Genomic DNA, 22,075 nt, shown 5'->3' with positions numbered 1-22,075 from the left:
TTAGTTGCTTTTTCTAAACCTTTTTAACTGTGATTATCAGCATCATCCCCTTGTGTTGTAGTTTTTGAAGAGCCTATCTTTCCTTCAAAACTGTGAACTTCACAGGATTAGAACCCAGTCTGGAAAACTGATCTTTTTATACTCATGTTCAATACCTAACAGCTTACATATAACCACTAACAGGCATTTCATAAATGCCATACAACATTGCATTGAAAACCTTGGACTCCAAGCTTGACTCAAGTAGTCCTCTATTCCCTTCCATTTGCCTCCTTAAGACCTCCCATTCTTCAAAGCCCTATTAAAATTGTAATTTTCTCTTCAGTCACTAGAGTTCTTATATGATCTGTCTTTGAGTTGGCAGATTACAATAGTCAGATGCTTAATAAATGTTTAACTGAACCATTAAGGAACAGAAGTTGAGATTTATTTTTTTTTAAAGATTTTATTTATTTATTCGACAGAGATAGAGACAGCCAGTGAGAGAGGGAACACAAGCAGGGGGAGTGGGAGAGGAAGAAGCAGGCTCACAGCGGAGGAGCCTGATGTGGGGCTCGATCCCATAACGCCGGGATCACGCCCTGAGCCGAAGGCAGACGCTCAACCGCTGTGCCACCCAGGTGCCCCAGAAGTTGAGATTTACACAGATCTGGAGAACTGACTGCGAACCTACCAATGTATGCACATTGATCATTTTAGGAGATTTTAATTGCTCACCAATCTTAAGGTTAATAGGCAGTAAGGATTATGTCTTATCTTACACATATGACAGTCAGCAATTAAAAATGTGCCAAATATGAATTTATAATAATCAGTGCTTACTTACTTTACTTTCTAACTGTCTTACTACTTGCCTGAACTTTATATATCACTTTCAACTTTAGAAGTCATAGAATTTTACTAATGAGAGAATAAGAGAGAACAAGTACAAGATTGACTATACTAGATTATAGTGAGCTGAAGGAAAGACTCTCTAGCTCCATCCATATCATTGCAAATGGCAAGATTTCATTCTTTTTCTTGGCTGAGTAATATTCCATTATATATATATATATATATCTTCTTTATCCATTAATTAGTTCATGGACATTTGGGCTCCTTCCATAATTTGGCTATTGCTGATAATGCTGTTATAAACATCAGGGTGTATATGTCCCTTTTGAATTAGTATTTTTGTATTCTTTGGGTAAATACCTAGAATTGCAATATCTGGATCTTAGGACAGTTCCATTTTTTTAAGGATTTATTGATTTATTTATTTATTTGAGAGAAAGACAGAGGGAGAGAGAGAGAGAGCAGGGAAAGAGGGAGAGGGAGAGAGAGAATCTCAAGCAGACTCCCTGCTGAGTACAGATTCCCCACTCAGGGCTCAATCCCACGACACTGAAATCATGACCTGAGCTGAAATCAAGTCAGACTCAACTGACTGAGCCACCAGGCACCCCAGGGCAGTTCTATTTTAACTTTTTTGATGAACCTCCATAATGATTTCCAGAGTGGCTGCACCAGTTTACATTCCCACCAGCAAGAGGGTTCTCCTTTCTTGGCATCTTCACCAACATCTGTGTTTCCTGTGCTGTTAATTTTAGCCATTCTTATTGGTGTGAGGTGATATCTTACTGTAGTTTTGATTTGTATTTCCCTGATGACGAGTGATGTTGAGCATCTTTTCATGTGTCTGTTAGTCATCTGGACGTCTTCTTTGGAAAAATGTCTATGCATGTCTTCTGCCCATATTTTAACTAGATTACTTATTTTTGGGGTGTTGAGTTTTATAAGTTCTTTATATATTTTGGATATTAACCCTTAATCAGATATGTCACTTGCAAATATCTTCTCCCATTCCATAAGTTGCCTCTTAGCTTTTTTGATTGTTCCCTTCACTGTGCAGGAGCTTTTTATTTTGATAAAGTCCCAATAATTTATTCTTGTTTTTTGTTTCCCTTGCCTCCAGAGACATATCTAGTAAGAAGTTGCTATGGCTGATAAAGAGGTAACTGCCTGTGTTCTTCTCAAGGATTTTGATTGATTCCTGTCTCAGATTTAGGTCTTTCAGCCATTTGGGATTTATTTTTGTGTATTTTGTAAGAGAGTGGTCCAGTTTCATTCTTTTGCATGTTGCTGTCCTGTTTTCCCAGCACCATTTGTTGAAGAGACTGTCTTTTTTCCATTGGATATTCTTTCCTGCTTTGTCAAAGATTAATTGACCATATAGTTGTGGGTTCATTTCTGGGTTTTCCATTCTGTTCTATTGATCTTATGATCTTTTGTGTCAGTACCATACTGTCTTGATGACTACAGCTTTGTAATATACCTTGACGTTCAGAATTGTGATGCCTCCAGCTTTCTTTGCTTTTCCAAGATTGCTTTGGCTGTTTAGGGTCTTTTGTTGTTCTATACAAATTTTAGGAGTGTTTGTTCTAGTTCTGTGAAAAGTGCTAGTGGCATTTTGATAGGAATTACATTGAATATGTAGATTGCTTTGGGTACTATAGACATTTTAACAGTATTTGTTCTTCTAATCCATAAGCATGGAATGTTTTTCCATTTCTTTATGTCATCTTCAATTTTTGTCACCAGTGTTTTATAATTTTCAGAATATAGACCTTTTACCTCTTTGGTTAGATTTATTCCTAGATATCATATGGGTTTTGATGCAATTGTAAATGGGATTGATTCCTTGATTTCTCTTTCTGCTGCTTCATTATTGGTGTATAGAAATGTAACAGATTTCTGGGGTGCCTGGGTGGCACAGCGGTTGGGCGTCTGCCTTCGGCTCAGGGCGTGATCCCGGCGTTATGGGATCGAGCCCCCCATCAGGCTCCTCCGCTATGAGCCTGCTTCTTCCTCTCCCACTCCCCCTGCTTGTGTTCCCTCTTTCGCTGGCTGTCTCTATCTCTGTCAAATAAATAAATAAAATCTTTTTAAAAAAAAGAAATGTAACAGATTTCTGTACTTTGATTTTTGTATACTGCAGCATAACTGAAATTGTGTATCAGTTCTAGCAATTTTTTGGTGGCGTCTTTTGGGTTTTCTACATAGAGTATCATGTCATCTGCAAATAGTAAAAGTTTGACTTCTTTCTTTCTTTCTGATTTGGATGCCTTTTATTTCTTTTTGTTGTCTGATTGGTGAGGCTAGAACTTCCAGTACTTAGTTAAATAACAATGGTGAGAGTGGACATCCCTGTCTTGTTCCTGACCGTAGAGGAAAAGCTCTCAGTCCTTCTTCCGTGAGGATGATATTAGCTGTGGGTTTTTCTTAATGGCCTTTATGATGTTGAGGTGTGTTCCCTCCATCCCTACTTTGTTGAGAGTTTTTTTTTTAAATCATGAATGGATGTTGTACTTTGTCAAATGCTTTTTCTGCATCTATTGAGAAGATCATAAAGTTCTTAAAGCAAGATTCCACAGGATTAGTGGGACTGAAATAGCTCCCAGCAGTTAGAAAAAGAAGACACTTTTCTAAGTAGGGGCAATGAGATGAATGCTAGTGCCACTACATGATTACAGAGTCTGTCCTAGTGAAGGAGGAAGGGCTCTTCAGAGTTCTCTTTTTATAGGTGCCAGTTATTGTAAAAACTTGATTTACTCGTATCTGGCCAGGTTTCTATAAAGCCTGTGCCTTTTATCTTTGAGGATAATGGTGTTTCTGATACTCCTATTCTTTAATAAAAATTTTATGAGAATTACTGTATTAGTAATTTTTAAATTTGTTTTGAATGCGGATCTAGGTCAGTATTAGATTTGGCAATATCATAAGCTTTATAAAATCTGGTTTCTTTACCATGTGCATGTAAAGGTAAATGACTAATGAGTATATGTGATCCTCGGGTATTTTCTATTAATGGTGATAATTTATGCAGGTTATTAAATCAATGACCATCATTTGTGTTGAGTACTATGTGGTTAGAAATGTAGTTTATAGAAATAAAAGGTTTCTGTGTACTGTGAAGACCACAGATAGGTTTTAATCAAACAGTGAGTACTTTAGAATGAACTTATTTATGTCATGACTCAGTGAACCTTGTGTGAATATTCAGTCTAAATCTCCCACTTGCTAGCTATGTAACATTGGATAAATTACTTAATCTTTTTATGCCTTCTTTTCCTTATTTCTAAAATGGGGGTAAAAATTAGTACCCACACTTCATTGGGTTATTATATGGATAACATGAATTAGTATATGTAAGGCTGATGAAACAATCCCTGGAACTTGGCCAGCATTCAACAAGTGATGGTTCTTAGAATCTTATTCATGTTAGAAATAATATTTCTGAAACAATGGCTTCTAAATTTCTATTTCACACCCTCAAGAACAGAAGCAAATAAAAGCCTTTAATATTTTAAATGGCTACAAATTGCTTGATTATTCAAATGTATAAGTGATGATTTGCATTTATAACTTAGAAGAGAATCATCAATAACTGTGGTTTTCAAATTTCTATTTATCCATGAACGTTTTTTTCAAAAAAATCTTACATAGAACCCAAGTGAGGCCTCGAGCCTTGAGTGTTCCGTATCATCTTATGCCTATTTTCAGTGGCCTCTGAGTCATTCCATAAACACCAAGATTACAGGAAACAGGGTGTTGGAAAACCGCTGCTCAAGTTCAGTGTACTCACTTGACAGATGAGGTCATTCACGGTCATACGTCATGTCAGCATACTGTTACAGGAAGATTGTTGGTCTGGAAATAAAAATGTTTGGGTCAGAGTCCCAGCTTTGCTACTTTGTCTTTGGTACTTTGACCAAGTCAATTAACTGCTATAGGGACTCACTTTTATCATTCATTAAACTAGAACTTTGGTTTGCATAATTTCTGAGGTTCATTACTACTGAAAAATTGTTTAATGCCAATAGTGGAATATTAGGCTCCAGCTATCCCACACCTCTGTTTCAGTGTTCTTTTCATTGCATTGATGTAGGATTTTAGTCTATTTAGAAGAAACAGAGAATGGTTGCCATGTATGAAACTTTTCTATACATCTCATAATAACATTTCTACACACCCAGAGTAGCATGTGCATAACGTGCTGATCCGTGGCACTATGCCAACTACAGGTGGATATGCCACGAGGTTTCAGTGATTATGCAGTGTCTGTATTCGATATTGCACGTTGATATTTAGGGAAATCTGCCAACTGTTGAATCACAGAATTCCTGGAACACAGTTTCTTATCTCCAATCTTAGATAACCACTCTTTGATCAACATGAATAAGTAAAATACCAAGTTATGTAGCTAGGGTGTGTTGGTAATGCTGGAGAGGGGTCTCATGAATAGAAAATATATATTCACCTCCAAAAAAGGCATCCAATGCATATATAATTTTGCACAAGACAAAGAATAGGTTTAATAACTAAGATTTATTCATTATCCTTTTGTAGTGTCCTCCTTTGTTCTGCATTCATAGAACTATAAGTATTTTCAATGAATGTTGCTGATTGTTTCATTTTTCTTATTTTGAGCTTCTGCAGAAAAATTCTATGAAGGTATTTCTACAAGCGGAACCTCACAAACATAAATTTTCTTTTCTAGCTGTTCTGCATAAAAAGCACTTTGGAGGCACTTTCGTGATATTATTTTGAAATATTTGATACAGCAATCATTTTCAATGTTATTTTCGGACTGATCCTCTTTGTCTTGATTCCTGATGTGCTCTCTACAGTGAATGATCATTAATATTGTTAAAGCTTGGGGCGCCTGGGTGGCTCAGTCGTTAAGCGTCTGCCTTCGGCTCAGGGCATGATCCCGGCGTTCCGGAATCGAGCCACGCATGGGGCTCCTCCACTGGAAGCCTGCTTCTTCCTCTCCCACTCCCCCTGCTTGTGTTCCCTTTCTCACTGGCTGTCTCTCTCTGTCAAATAAATAAATTAAATCTTTAAAAAAATTTTTTTTGTTAAAGCATTTAACTTTTTATTTCTGCTATTTTTTATGTAGTATAGAGACCTATAATATAAAACATGCTATTTTTCCGAATGTAAGTTAAGTGAGAAGCAAAATAACAATATATTTAATTAGATCTGCTTTATTGGGCTACTCCTGGTCATAGGAAGGACTGGGAAGTTAACATTATTACACTTTCATAGCCTCAGAACTTTGGTTAATAAATTTACAGTTGTTAGTTAATAGTACTATATATTTACCTTAGAATTTCAGCATAAAATTTAGTAGGAAACATATTTTGGCTATTAAATATCTCGTTTCTTGAATGTCAGAGCATAATTAATATATATTCATTGTCATAACAAAAAAAATACTAAAGCCAAAAAATTTCAGCTACTCTGCACCCCCCTAATTAACCTAACAATGTTGGGCAGTAGATAAAGGGAAGGCAAGGATACAAAGTTTGATAAGGATGTGCTGTTTGACCCTTTGCGTACACTTGGTATCTGTTCTCTTCTAAAAACCTAACTATTGAAGATGAATTCTCAGAAATAGAGAAATCCAAAACATTAGACAAGACAAACATAGTTGAGTGTGTGTGTGTGTGTGTGTGTGTGTGTGTGTGTGAAAGAAAACATAGTTTTCTTTCTCCTACTTTTTTTGGTAGGAAATATAAGACATGGTTATACATTTGGAGTTTGATAAATTTATCATTTGTTTCACAGTGACTATTCCAAACTAAAGAATGCCTGTTTACCTATAAGATATTTCCACATATCTTGGAGTCAGGACCTTTATTCAGCAGGACTTACCCCAGTTGTATATTCCAATGAGACAGAATTCTTACAGCCTTCCTTCTAATTCCTCCGTATTTCACATGTAAATTATATCTACCTCCTCATACCATATTTCTTTCATAACTTACATCTACCCACCAACTAATTTGCTTCCCCAGGCAAAGTAGATGAGCATCACAGTAAAGAATATGGTGTGAATACTTCCCTAACATGTACTAATCATCATAAGGCAGAGTTGAAATCATGCTATATCCCTGCCCAATAACTTTCCATAGGTTACCACTCATTGTCTACGAATGCAGGATCAATACCTTATCTGGGCATTTGGAAAGCATTATCTGCTCCCAGTCTACATTTCTAGCCTAATCACCCCTCCACATTGCCCTTTACACTCTCTATACCACAACCAAACTAAACTACTTACTGTTTTTCAAAGAAGCCCCACATTTTTGTATCATCGTGCCTTTGCTCTGTGTTCTCTCATTCTGGAATTTTCTGTTTCCCTTGTGTTTCTCCCCAAACATTCACATACTCAGATTTACCCTTTAATATCAAGCTCAGGTTATACTTCATTCATAAGACCAGTCAAAATAATCTTTTATAGCATTTTATCTTGACTACTATTAAGCATTTATCATTCTATAATATATGCATAAAATGTGAATATGAATGTATATCCAATAATTTTTTTAAGTAGGCACATAAATGAACGTATAAGCAAACAAAAAAGATTATAAGCCATATCATGTGGATAGGGTTCAGGACTGAGAAAAGAATATATTTTCTTGGGTTTTTGGCTAGAATTTATATTCTCAATTCTTCTATTAAACTTTGTTGATTAAAAATTTTTAATCAAGTTCACATTACTTGTATGGGAATCTTGGTGTAGTAGAAAAAGCATGAGCTTTGTAACTGGGCCAACCTGTGTTTGTATGCTAGCTCTGCCTATCATTAGTTTTCTCACTTAGTCTGCTTGTGAATCTGCTTTGTCTGGGATTATGGGGTGTAACGGTGGTGGTGATTGTTGTTATGTTGGGTATTGTTTTCACTATCAGTCATTCTAAGAAGAGGACATGCCTGGGAGGATAGGAAATGTGACTGCTTCTTAGGTGGTTTTTCTTTTTTTCTTTTTCTTTTTTCTTTCTTTCTTTCTTTCTTTCTTTCTTTCTTTCTTTCTTCTTTCTTTCCTTCTTTCTTTCTTTCTTTCTTTCTTTCTTTCTTTCTTTCTTTCTTTCTTCTTTTTCTTTCTTTCTATACAGAAGGAACTCCCTCCTCTCTTTGGAACTGTTCGAGTTGCTCTAAAAATCTCAGTTAAGAGGACTAGAGAGCTTTTCTAATGCTAAAGGTGACCACGTGAAAGTAGGGCAAGAGTGAGCCACAGATTTTCACTGGTACAAGTAGCTGCATCAGAAGGGGGAGCTGTTTTTAGAGCAGCCAGAGTCCAGAATATTAGTCATGAAATCCTTCAGGCTGAAAAAGTTATATCAGTTAGTATTCTTTCACTTACAAGTAGTAGAAAACTGAACATAAATGAACTTTAACATTAAAGATTGGCTATTTCTAAATGAAGTATAATTGACATAAAATATCCTGTTAGTTTCAGGTGTATATCTGAGTGATTGGATATTTTTATACATTGTGAAATGATCCCCATGGTAAGTCTAGTTGCCATCCATTACCATACAAAGTTATTATAATATTATTAACTATATTTCCTATGGTGTACATTACGGTTCCATGACTATTTTATAATTGAAAGTTTGTACCTCTTAATCTGGTTTGTACCTCCATCTACCTGCCCCCCCAAGATCTCTCCATTCTGTTAAACAACAGTGTGTTGGTTACAGATACAGGGTATCTGTGAGTCTGTTTATGTTTTATTATTTGTTTTAGTTTTCTACGTTCCATACATCAATGAAATCATGTGGTATTTGTCCTTCTCTGTATATTTCACTTAGCAAAATACCATGTAGGTCAATCCATGTTGTGGGAAATGGCAGGATTTCATTCTTTTTATGGCTGAGTAATATTCCAGTGTGTGTACCATATCTTTTTTATTCATTTATCTATCAGCTTCATTTATTTACAGTTCTTTTCACTCTATATTTCTCTATGTGTCATTTGGCTTCATGCTGTGGCTTGCCAGTAGCAACCAAAGTTTATTGCTTCTTTCAGATCCAGAAGAATGATCATTCTCTTGTGTATAACCAATTTAATCGAGGTCCTAGCTAAATTTTTATTGGGTTACCTATGAAACAGTTGCTGTGACAGTAGAACACCAAGGACCTGAATGCTTTAGATCTTGGTTATTTGAGCCAATTACTTTGGCAAGGAATATCAGATAACCCTTATTGACTTAGTATCTGAGTCTTAGACCAATTAAAGTCCAACCCAGAAGTGGGAGTGGATTAAGTCCCAGAAATCACATGACTGCTAAATAATGAAGAGGTGTAGGATTTGATAAGATATGGAAAGAAAACACAATGTTCATTACAATGGGAGTGTTTGTAGAGTTCCAACAGCCAGAAAAATGCTCCCACACAAAAGGCTATGATTCCTCTCCACAACTAGAGGGGGAGCTAGAGAAACAGCTTTACCTAAGAAAGTGGTGAGTTTGTGAACATCATCATCTCTAGAGGAAGATCTTGACAATAAGTTGAGGAGATCAAGTGGAAGAACTGAGGAGTTATTACAGAGCACACATTAGATAATACCATGAGGACTTTCAGAAATAACATGGCAGGGGCGCCTAAGTGGCCCAGTCAATTAAGTGTCTGCCTTTGACTCTAGTCATGATCCCGGAGTCCTGGGATTGAACCTTGCATTGGGCTCCCTGCTCAGCAGGGAGTCTGCTTCTCCTTCTGCCCCTCTCCCCACTCATGCTCTCTCTCTCTCACTCTCTCTGTTTCTCTCTCAAATAACTAAATAAAATCTAAAAAGAAAGAATGAAAGAAGAAAGAAAGAAAGAAAGAAAGAAAGAAAGAAAGAAAGAAAGAAAGAAAAAGAAAGAAAGAACGAACATCACAAATGAGAGGAGTTTACCTCAATAAGGTAGGAAGGTAAACGCTTATATTATAATAATGTGTGTGTAAAAAAGAAGATAAACTTTATGCTGTAATCATTACATGGACACACATGTAAAGATCTCCCAAAAGAAAAGAAAAGGCAAAGACTTTAAGTAACTATACATATTGTGAGAAATAATAAATGAAATAGAAGTAAAATTCCAGAATTGAAGAGAGTTCTATTTCTGTATTTTAAAAATACATATAAAAATTCTGCTGATTACGTCAACAATAAGAAGAGACAAACACTAGTATATTTCAAAGAGAAATTTTTCAAACAAGCATCATCCTGGAAGAATAAAGAGAAAAGGTTTCCAATAAAGGAAAATAAAATTAGACTACCATCTAATTTTTCACCCATTTGACCTCCAGTTGGCCAATCTCTACTGAGATTGGTAATAACAAAAGCATGAACCCACAATCCTACACATAGGAAAATTTTAATTAATTGGCCAAGGAAAATAAAAATACACAGAGCTCAGTAAGAATACAACTTTCTTATCTAAAACAATCACAACAAAAATCTGACTGCAAGATTAGTCCAGCCAAATAAAATATTAACATATTTCGATAATGAAGAAACGATGCTATAAAATGACTGCTATTAAATCCTGAACTGTTTGGCGATGTCTAGATAGTTATTACAAATATAAAAGGTTTATATTTATAATATAAACAATAGCATGTTTCACAATAACATGTTTCACCTACAAACTAATAATAGGCAAAGCATGTGGTTACAGGAGGACCGAGAGAAAGTAAAAAAGATAATAAATCCCTCTTTGTATTTCAGAATGACCATTTATATGAGATATATTTACCATTTATAAAGAAAGATTGTAATGTTAATAGTTTTTGGAAAACACTTTTTAAGAATTATCTTTTATATGCCAAAATTACAAAACGAATGAAAAGGAGCATAAAGCAATAATAATGAATATCTAACAATAAATAATAATCAAGGTCTGAAATTAAGACTAATTTTACAAAAATTATGCATTATGTGAGAGATACAACAAATAAAACATAGAAGTTTTAAAATATTTCTTATATAAAATGTACAAACGTTATTAAAAGACAAACAACCTAAGAATGGATAAGAACCGGTTATTCATATAAAAGGAAATCCAATTGTCAACATGAAATGATGCTCATTTTCTAATAGTAATAGAAATGCAAACTTCAGCTACAATGAGGCAGATTTTCACATATCAAGATTTGTAAAAATGTTAAAGGCTGATGACATCTGTTGCTGGCAAAGATGTGACAAAAGGCGCTCCCGTATTTGCTGGTCAAAGTGTGAATAATTTAAAAAAAGAATATACCATTTTCTTTAACAAATTTCAGTGAGGGGAAACAATTCTACAGAAAATGTAAGCATTCATCTCAAAGGGGATTATATGCACATACAAATATATATGTACACACACAAAGATTCCTATCATAGCACTGTTTGTAGGAGCAATATTGACTGTTCATCATTAAGAAAACTGTTGAATAAACCATAGAATACACTGGATGTGGAATATAATCAGTTATGAAAAAAATTGTTCTAGATATATTTGGCTTAGAATGATAGTCACTATATAAAGTGAAAACAATACATAATAAGAAGAACAATGTATACACTATGAACCCTTTTTAAAAAAATGGTAAAGGAAAATACCTTCACATATTCTATATATGCAGACATATGAGTGAAGTTTGTATGCTTAAATGTATATTACATACTATGCATAGGTTTTCTTGAGCAAGAAGGATATTTTCATCAAACTGCTGATACCAATCACCTCAGGTGGGTGATTCTAGTGGAGACAGTGGAGAGAAATTAAAAAGGTTTTCATCATACATTTCAGTATTGTTTGAATAATGGCAAGCAAGTAATATATTTGACATTAAAAGTATTTTTGAGTTATGTTCAAAGTAATTAAAAAACAAAAAGATAGGAAAACTCTATACCATGCAAATCAAAAATCAAAATAGCCTAGTACAAATAGGGTTAGCAAAAAATTTGTTGCCCAAACTAGAACACTTTTAAGAATGCAAGAGGAAGCTAACCATTAGGCTGCCATTCTGGTACAATCCAGAATGGTCCCAGAAAACTGGGGTGTGTGGTCTCCCTATGAATAAAATAAACTTCAAAAGTATTATCAAAGATAACAAAAAAGTATATTTTATTTTATTTTTTTCTTCTTTTCTAAGTTTTTTATTTAAATTCCAGCCAGTTAACATACAGCGCAATAGTAGTTTCAGTTACAGAATTTAGGGATTCATCACTTACATACAACACCTGGTGCTAATCACACACGCCCTCCTTAATGCCCATCACCTGTTTAACCCATCCCCTTGCCCACCTCCTCTCCAGTAACCATCAGTTTGTTTTCTATAGGTAAGAGTTTCCTCATTTGCCTCTCTCCTTTTTCGCCATGTTTGTTTGTTTTGTTTCTTAAATTCCACATATGAGTGAAATCATAGGATATTTGTCTTTGCCTGACTTATTTTGTTTTGCATAATACTCTGTAGCTCTATCCACATCATTGTAAATGGCAAGATTTCGTTCTTCTTCGTGGCTGAGTAATATTCCTCTGTGTGTGTGTGTGTGTGTGTGTGTGTGTGTGTTGTACCTAAATACTGCATCTTCTTTATCCATTCATCAGTCAATGGACATCTGGGCTCTTTCCATAATTTGGCTATTGTTGATAATTCTGCTGTAAACATCAGGGTGCGTATATCCCTTCAAATCAGTATTTTTGTATCCTTTGGGTAGATATCCATTAGTACAATTGCTGGATCATAGGGTAGTTCTATTTTTAACTTTCTGAGGCACCTCTGTACTGTTTTCCAGAATGGCTGCACCAGCCTGCATTCCACCAACAGTTGTAAGAGGGTTCCCCTTTCTCCGCATCCTCACCAACATCTGTTGTTTCCTGTGTTGTTAATTTTAGCCATTCTGACTGGTGTGAGGTGGTATCTTATTTCAGTTTTGATTTGCATTTCCCTGGTGATGAGTGCTGTTGAGCATCTTTTCATGTGTCTATTAGCCATCTGGATGTCTACAAAGAAGAATATTTTATCTTAATAAAAAATTATTGTAAAGAGCAAAGAGACTATTCACAAACTTTACATACAATATATGGTAATACTAAAGCAAAAATTCTTAGAAATATGTCAATCTTCTCATTCCCTTCTGTCTTGGAGAAAGACATATCTTCCTGTATTCTCAAAGCAGCAACTTGAAAAATGCATTTGTGATTTTATTCCAGATGGCCTCCTCTTAGACTCAATTCTTTTTCTTGAAACATTGTCTTCTCCACTGAAAAATTCCCATTATATAACAAATATGTCATATAACTATTCCAAAAGAAAGCAGTTACAGCATTACAGTTATGCAAAGGGCTCTGGAGTTAGATGGCCTGGGCGTAATTTTTGATTCTAGCATCCGCTAACTGTGCCTTTGGACAAATTACTCTGTCTCCTTATGCCTCAGTTTTTTCCTTTGAAAGAAATTGTATATTATATCCCAGTGTAATAAAGGAGTAATAATAGCAGTGAACTCAAAGCATTTTTCTGAGAATAGGAGAGTTATGGAGTTAAGCTTTGTGTCTTGTACAGAAACACACATTCAACACTGTGCCCAAAAGTACCATAGGAGTACTTTTTCATCTGTGGATCTTCAGTGCCTAGAACCACACCTGAATCTTTAAGTTGTTTAGAAAATATTTGTTAAGTTTGAAAAGTCAATTATATAGTCATTATTATTACGATACCACTCTTTATTTCCCTCTTTTCTCTACTTTTTCCATAAACTTTCTTAATGTTGCCTCAGTCCAATTGAAATTGTTTCTACCTCCTCTGGTCTACAGACTGCTCCCTAAAGGTGCAACATCGTGTCCAGTGTGTTTGTGCGCTAGTGCCTGTCACAGAGCCAAAGAAGGGGGGGGTGGGGTGCAAAATGGGTGAAGGTAGTCCAAAGGTACAAAATTCCCATTATAAAATTGATAAGTCCTGGGAATGTCATGTAAAGCATGGTGACTATAGTTAATAACGCTGTATTGTGTATTTGAAAGTTACTAATAGAGGAGATCTTGTCATTTCTCATCACAAGAAAAAAAATTGTTACTGTATAGTGATGGATGTTATTTAGACTTATTGTGGTGATCATTTTGCAGTAGACACAAATACTGAATCATTTTTGTATGCCTGAGACTAACGTTACATGCCAATTATATCTCAACTGAAAAAAAAAATGTTCAGGGGGTCGATATAGGTGAGGCAGGAATCTACTGTTTGAGTGTATGCTGAGCCACTTTATGTGACCTTGAGTGGCGAAAGAATGTTATACTCCTATATTGGTATTCATCTTATCTAGGTAAAAATCACCTCTGGGTGGAAAGGCATCATTTAAAAACACTTAGATTCTTAATTAGTTACTATGGCTGCAAGGCTAATCACAGATGCAGTCATTAGATGATAGCATATTAATCTTCTGTTGATTCCCTGCCTATCTATGTGAACAACCTTAATAAACAAGCCTCTAAAAAAGTTTATTTTGCAAACTTTGTTTTCAAAGATATAGGTGTATGTGTGTGTCAATATAATATCATATATCATATAATAAATATGTAATTGTACTGTACACAGTGCTACTATATTATATATATTACATACATTATATATTACATTATATACATATATAAATATGGATAGTGCTACTATAATTACTATAATCAGGGGAAATATATATGTATATATATGTGTTTTGAAGTTTTTATTTTAATGAAGTCCAGATCATCAATTATTTCTTTCATGAATCATTCCTTTGCAATTTTATTTAAAAAGTCATTACCACTGATGTTGAGCATCATTTCATGTGTCTGTTGGCCATCTGTATGTCTTCTTTGAAAGAATGTCTATTCATGTTGTCAGCCCATTTTTTAATTGGATTATTTGTTTTTTGGGTGTTGAGTTTGTAAGTTCTCTATACATTTTGGTATTAAGCCTTTATCAGATATGTCATTTGCAAATATCTTCTCCCATTCCATAGGTTGCCTCTTAGTTTTGTTGATTATTTCCTTCACTGGGTAGGAGCTTTTTATTTTGATGAAGTCCCAATAGTTTATTCTTGTTTTTATTTCCCTTGCCTCCAGAGGCATATCTAGTAAGAAGTTGCTATGGCTGATGGCAAAGAGGTTACTGCCTGTGTTCTCCTCTAGGATTTTTATTGATTCCTGTCTCAGATTTAGGTCTTTCAGCCATTTCGATTTTATTTTTGTGTATTTTGTAAGAGAGTGGTCCAGTTTCATTCTTTTGCATGTTGCTGTCCAGTTTCCCCAACACCATTTGATCATCAGGGAAGTACAAATCAAAACTACAATGAGCTATCACCTCACACCTGCCACAACAACATAAGAAACAACAGGTGTTGGTAAGGATACGGAGAAAGGGGAACTCTTGCATTCTTGATGAATGCTAACTGGGAAAGTCATGCTGAAAAACAGTATGGAGGTTCCTCAAAAAGTTAAAAATAGAACTGCCCTATGATCCAGCAATTGCACTGTTAGGTATTTACCCAAAAGATACAAAAATACTAATTCAAAAGAATAGATGCACCCTGATATTTATAGCAGCATTATCAACAATAGCCAAATTATGGAAAGAGCCCAAATGTCCATTGACTGGTGAATGGATAAAGAAGATATGGTATACACATACACACAGGAATATTACTCAGTCGTGAAGAAGAATCAAATCTTGCCATTTGCAATGACATGGATGGAGTTAGGGAGTATCATGCTAAGCAAAACAAGTCAGAAAAAGACAAATACTATATGATTTCACTCATATGTGGAATTTAAGAAACAAAACAAATGAACATAGGGAAAAAAAAGAAAAGTGGACCAGGAAACAGACACTTAAGTATAGAGAACAAGCTGATGGTTACCAGAGGGGAGGTGGGTGGGGGTGGGCAGGATGGGTTAAACAGGTGATAGGGATTAAGGAGGGCACTTGTGATAAGCACCAGGTATTGCATGTAAGTGTTGAATCATGAAATTCTATACCTGAAACTAATATTACACTGTATGTTAACTAATTAGAATTTAAATAAAAACTTGGAAGGAGAAAAGAGAGAGAGAAAGGCAGGGGGAGACTTGACACACCCATAGAAGAGAAGGTGATAAATTCGCAGGCAGAGACTGGAACCATGTGGCCACAAGCCAAGGAACACCAAACAACGCTGGTGGCCAACAGAAGAAAGAAGAGGCAAACAAATGGATTCTCCCCTAGATTCTCCAACTGATACCTTCCTTTTTGACTTCTGACATCCAGAACTATGACAAAATAAACTTCTGTTGTTTTTGGCAATTTGCCACAGCAGCCCTAGGAAATTGATACATCCTCTGATGGGGCAGAGGGAAGGGTTGAATATTGGTTGAAAAATAATTTAGTTTCGTATCCCTTCAAAAATAACCAGGAAATAACACCTTCACCCCAGTTTTTATAGCAGCAATGTCCACAATAGCCAAACTATAGAAAGAGCCTAGATGTCCATCAACAGATGAATGGAGAAAGAAGATGTGGTATATTCAATGGAATATTACTCAGCTATCCAAAAAAAATGAAATCTTGCCATTTGCAACAACGTGGATGGAACTCTATAGAGGGTATTGTGTTAAGTGAAATAAGTCAATCAGAGAAAGACAATTATCATATCATTTCACTCATATGTGGAATTTAAGAAACAAAACAGAAGCATAGAGGAAGGGAGGGAAAAATAAAACAAGAAGTAACTAGAGAGGGAGACAAACCAGAAGAGACTGAACCATAGGAAACAAACTGAGGGTTGCTGGAGGGGAGGTCTGTGGGGGGATGGGGTAACAGGGTGATGGGCATTAAGGAGGGCACATGATGTTCTTCCCAACTCCGTGATTCTGTTAACCTTAGCCTGAGCCGTCCTTCTCATCAGGCTTGAATAAAAACAATTTCAGAAACCAGCTATGATTGGCACTCATGTACACCTGTTAATGTAGTCATAAAAGGCACTGAAGTCAATAACTGTTACTTCTGTAGGAGTCAATCTTTTAGTGTATAGTAACATCTTTATATACTGTAGCAAACATTTGGCAAACAAATTAACTGGTATAACATTGCCTTTCTTATGTTATACATACATATAACAACATATGACTACATATAAATGAGTTTTTTTTTAAAACTCATTGGAGCAATGGCTTAACTAAGTGGTTTTTCATACATTCATGTGCCATACAATTTGTTAAATTGATCCAAGAAAGGAGTATTAATTCTGCGATGTGTTTTTGTATAATATTTTTGGTGAATTGGAAAACATGCACATTTGTCTATCTTCTTTTTTTTTTTCTAATGTTTCAAGTTTTTATTTAAATTCCAGCTAGCATACTGTGTAATATTAGTTTCAGGTATAGAACTTAGTGATTCATCACTTACATACAACACTCAGTGCTCATCACAAGTGCCCTCCTTAATGCCTGCTGCCCATTTAGACCATCCCCAGCCCACTTCCCCTCCAGCAACCCTCAATTTGTTCTCTATAGTTAAAAGCCTCTCTTATGGTTTGTTTGTTTTTTTAATAATGGCATGGCAAAAATGAAATGCTCTCTGTTTTATCAAAGAGAAATGTATGTATGATTTATTGGGGGTTTTTTCTGGAGTTAAATGGAAATCCATAGGAAGATGATTTAATAGGCAAATGTTAATTCCTTACTACCTCTTCAGGAATGTGAATAATGGCAACATAAGATTATAGAAAATTTGCACTTAAGGTATTTGCAGTATGACTGGGGAGGTTGGTACTAACAAATATTTTATTTACAAAAGCATACTTTTACAAAGGTAAGAAGTGATATAAAAGTGTCCAAGGGATGATGGAACAACAGCCCTTTATATCAAATGGCACAAGAAACTGGGACTGTGCTTTCTTCGTCTGTTTTTCTCCTCGGACTTGGCAGGGACCTTGCATATTGACTAATAGTAAGTGTTGAGTGGTTAAATCAATGTCCAGACACTAATTCCTCCAGTAAACCAGGTAGTAAATAGTTAATGTCAGGACAAACCCAGAGACCATTTACACTTTTCACAGGTGACCAGAGTAATGCACACTTTTCTGAGAGGCAGATGAAGACTGGAAGCCCATGACTAAGGCTTGCCATTATTCCACTTAACCCTATTTCTTTGGTGAAGTCCTGGAAGCACTGATAGCATGGAATTGCGAGTTTGCTTGACAGAACTAGTCCCATCCTGTGCATAAAAGAATCTGAATCCTTAGGAAATTCTTCCCAATACCTCAACTAAATTCCTGATTTGGGTAATCCCCACCTTCTAATATCACATTCTTTGGAAATGAGAAACGAACATGAATTGTCTCCCTTCCTAGTCTACATAACCATCCACACACATTCGATCCCATTGTTTCTTAGCAAAATCCTATCTCAAGCATCCCAGACACACTGGAGCGTTAAAAATGCTATAGAATAAATTTCAACTTCGCTCTGTCAAGGGGTTTTCTCTTATTCTTATGTAAATTCCTTTTGTTGCTGTTTTGTAGTGGCAGGAAACTGGACTGGAAAACCTCTTAAATGCATCGCAACTATATGATTTCAGAATTTATTATACTTTGTCTACATGGTATAACTTCTAAAATAGGTACTCCTATTTCCCCAAATGAACCAGATTCTCTCCGTGATTTCTGGGATTAAATTATGGAGTCTGGGGGAAGCTCTAAATATGTGAGCGTTTGTGTATATATTTGTTTATTCTTTAACTATAGAAAACTATTCTTTATGCTTTACGCCTAGTCAGCTGAGCCATGCTAAAGTTATTTTCCTTAAAATGCACATATTAAGACCAAGTATTATAACATTGTTGTTTTTAAAATTGCTACATATTAGAAAAGTCCCCAATTTAACCATACTATTATATAATTACTTTTTACAGGACACCATGATAAAAAATCGTACCAATTGCCCGAATAATGAACCTAAAGTATTAAAAAAACATGCATGTGATGATAATAAGGTAATAATAATTATTTGGAATTTATATGTCATTCAAGCTTGATTTTATAGAAGCTTATGTTATTTGTATGTGTTAGATAATTATATTAATTATATTAATAACATATTCTTTTCGTTCTAACCTGCCAGTTCCCACTGACCTATTTAATTATACTATGGTCTTCTTTTATGCTTTTATTTTACAAAAAGCCCTATGCTAATTTGGTAAATATTTTTTTCTATTTGAGCATTTCAGTTTTCACTTTGAAAATGCTAGAAGAACTGCTGAATTCAAACACACAAATATCCCTTATTTGTGACATTCTTATGCTGGAAAATGCTAATTAGAGTGTTAGCTAACTAAAATGTTAGAGTGATTGCTTGCACACACAGACAAACATAAGTCATGGGCATAATTTACTTCTAGGACTTTGAAATTTTTCCTTTCAATATTTGCTTATCTTCAAACAACTACTTCCTCTGGTCGGTGGAGTATGACAATTTACAAAACTTACAACAAAAGTTTGTGTCATTTCCTTTACAGAAACTAGCACGATATTCAGTAGTCTTTTTAAAACTCACAGTAGCTGAGTTAACCCCCAATATCGCACTGTATATTCGTAAATTCTTTTTAATTTCTTACTTTAAGAAGACTTTGAAAGACTTGTTTGAGGTGAATATGGATCTTTTTTTTCTAATTGCCAGCTATTTGTCCATAGCTCAAAAGGTACAAAAATAAGAAGAGAAACCACATACCTTTCATTATTGTTGCCTCCAGAAGTCCCCTCCTTTGGTTGTCTCATTTAAAATGGAATAATCTTGTTATATGTTCATCCATACGTGATAAGATCATTAATTTATATTATAAAGAAGGGAGACGTCAAAAAGTCAAATAAGTAAGCCAAATTCTAGGCACTCCAGACTGTCTCTTAGGAGCTAAACCGTTTTAGTCTGGTTACTTGTCAGTCATGTGATTAACTGGAATGGAAATCTGGGGTGGAGGTGGGGCATTATTTGGCAATACAGCTCTGGCTTTAGGCTCCTTATGAAAGCTTCTCATTTTTTAATATTTTATTTGAACCACAACCCTTCTGATTTTTTTTTCTGCAATAGGAAGGTATGTTTCTATATCGTGCTGCTCGCAAGTTGAAGCAGTTTGTTAAAGTGAATAACAGTGAGGATTTCAATCTCCACTTATCAAGAGTCTCACAGGGCACATTACAATTGTTGAACTGTACCCCCAAGGTAAGTTGTTTACTTTGAACAAAAATATCAACTAGTTCTGTAATAGGATACTGTAATTCTCTGATGATCATATCTATTATCATAGAATTCTAACTGCTTATTATTACCTAAAGTTGAAATACATTTACTCAACTCTAGAAGAGGAAATTCTTAACTTGGAAAGAACCTATTCTTAGCTAAGGCAAATAGTTTATGGGAGCAGAGTAAAAATAAGGGAGTGCATACTTTCTTGCTATAATAACTTTGAAGGAGGTTAATGTGATAACTTGGGCGGGAATGGTAAATTTTTACCTCTAAAACTCATTAATAATTTTAAACCATATATGTACACATTTATAAGAACTCATAGCCAAGAAAACAGATAATCAAATATATTTAATAAATATCTTTACATGTTAAAACTTTACATGTTACAACAGATATATATGTCCAATAATCTTTTTTTTTGTGCTTCAATAATTTTGTTAAGTATAGGGCTAATTGTCCCTACTTGTCTGCTAGTGGTTATGAAATATAAGCAACAAAACAAAATTTGGAAGACGCAATCTTGATACTTGGCCACAGTTTCTTCATCTGCAAAATGGAGAAAAATATAGTATCTACATTATAGGATGGTGACAGGGTTAATTAAATGGCATAATTCATGCAAAGTGCTTAATACTAAAAAGATTTCAATAAATGATATATTATTAGTACGACTACCCCCCCTTCAGAAATTTTACCAGCTGCCAGACAAAGCCAAAAGGTTTCTTCGTTTTTTTAAAAGGAAACTTTTGACATTTTCATGACAGAAAAAGGGTCCTGTGTGTTTCTATTTTTTAATACCAGTAGTTGCCCACGGGAGGTAAGATTACCATTATCCTTGAGCCCTATTGACAGTGATAAAAATAAAGATGATAGAATGTGAACCACTTCATTTATCATTACATTATCACTGACATTAATGAAAGGAACAATAAAGGATTAATATTCAATATTATAAATGTGACTTTGTTTTTAAGGAAGGAATAATGGGGCGCCTGGGTGGCTCAGTCGTTAAGCGTCTGCCTTTGGCTCAGGGTGTGATCCCAGCGTTCTGGGATGGAGCCCCACATCAGGCTCCTCTGCTGGGAGCCTGCTTCTTCCTCTCCCACTCCCCCTGCTTGTGTTCCCTCTCTCACTGGCTGTCTCTCTCTCTGTCAAATAAATAAATAAAATCTTTAAAAAAAAAAAACAAACAAACAAACAAACAAAAAAAACTACCTTCCCTGGGTAAAGTCCTACCCACTAAAAATTTGGTGAGAGTGATTGTATAATTTTTTTCTTCATCACCTTTTTATTCAGCTTAATTCCTTTATGTTTCCCTTTGAATTTTTTTCCTTTTTTATGGTTCATTTTGAAAATATTCATTATAGGGGCACCTGGGTGGCTCAGTCGTTAAGCGTCTGCCTTCGGCTCAGGGCGTGATCCCGGCGTTATGGGATCGAGCCCCACATCAGGCTCCTCTGCTGGGAGCCTGCTTCTTCCTCTCCCACTCCCCCTGCTTGTGTTCCCTCTCTCACTGGCTGTCTCTATCTCTGTCAAATAAATAAATAAAATCTCAAAAAAAAAAAAATATTCATTATAATGTCAATAAAAGGAGACAGGATGTACCCCTTAGAAATTGGATCCCTTTAAGCTACATTTTTTAAAGCCACTGCTTTATTATTTTTAAATTTTTTTTTAGAGTTTTATTTGTTTATTAGAGAGAGAGAGAGCATTCAGGGGCAGGAGGTAGGGGAGAGAATCTTAAGCAGCCTCCACATCCGGTGTCTGAGCCCCATACGGGGTTCCATCGCACGTCCCTGAGATCCTGACCTGAGCCAAAATCAAGAGTTGGATGCTTAACTCACTGAGCCACCCAGATGCCCCTTAAAGCCACTACTTTAAAATAAAAGAAACTAGGGAAAATATCAGGGCACCAATTTTTTTTTTTATCAAGCAACACAATTAGAACATCAATAGGTAATAGGAAAAAGACAGGAGCAAACTACTTTTATAGGAGAACATAAACTAGAAAACAAGTATATGAAG

At 35.3% G+C, this 22,075-nt stretch overlaps 1 protein-coding gene across 1 annotated transcript in view; it reads left to right on the top strand.

Moving 5' to 3' along the window:
• IL7 (interleukin 7) overlaps positions 1-22,075 on the top strand; it is a 42,075-nt gene that overhangs the window by 18,838 nt on the left and 1,162 nt on the right. Inside the window, exons 3-4 of the mRNA XM_008689078.2 lie at positions 18,720-18,800; positions 19,892-20,023. Coding sequence (XP_008687300.1) covers positions 18,720-18,800; positions 19,892-20,023 — 213 coding nt within the window. The remainder of the gene's footprint in view (positions 1-18,719; positions 18,801-19,891; positions 20,024-22,075) is intronic.

The sequence above is a fragment of the Ursus maritimus genome, unplaced genomic scaffold (assembly GCF_017311325.1).
Source record: "Ursus maritimus isolate PB19 unplaced genomic scaffold, ASM1731132v1 scaffold_9, whole genome shotgun sequence".
NCBI classification, from domain to species: domain Eukaryota; kingdom Metazoa; phylum Chordata; class Mammalia; order Carnivora; family Ursidae; genus Ursus; species Ursus maritimus.
Note: the sequence above shows the minus strand (reverse complement) of the source record. Positions and strands in the feature narration are given on the sequence as shown.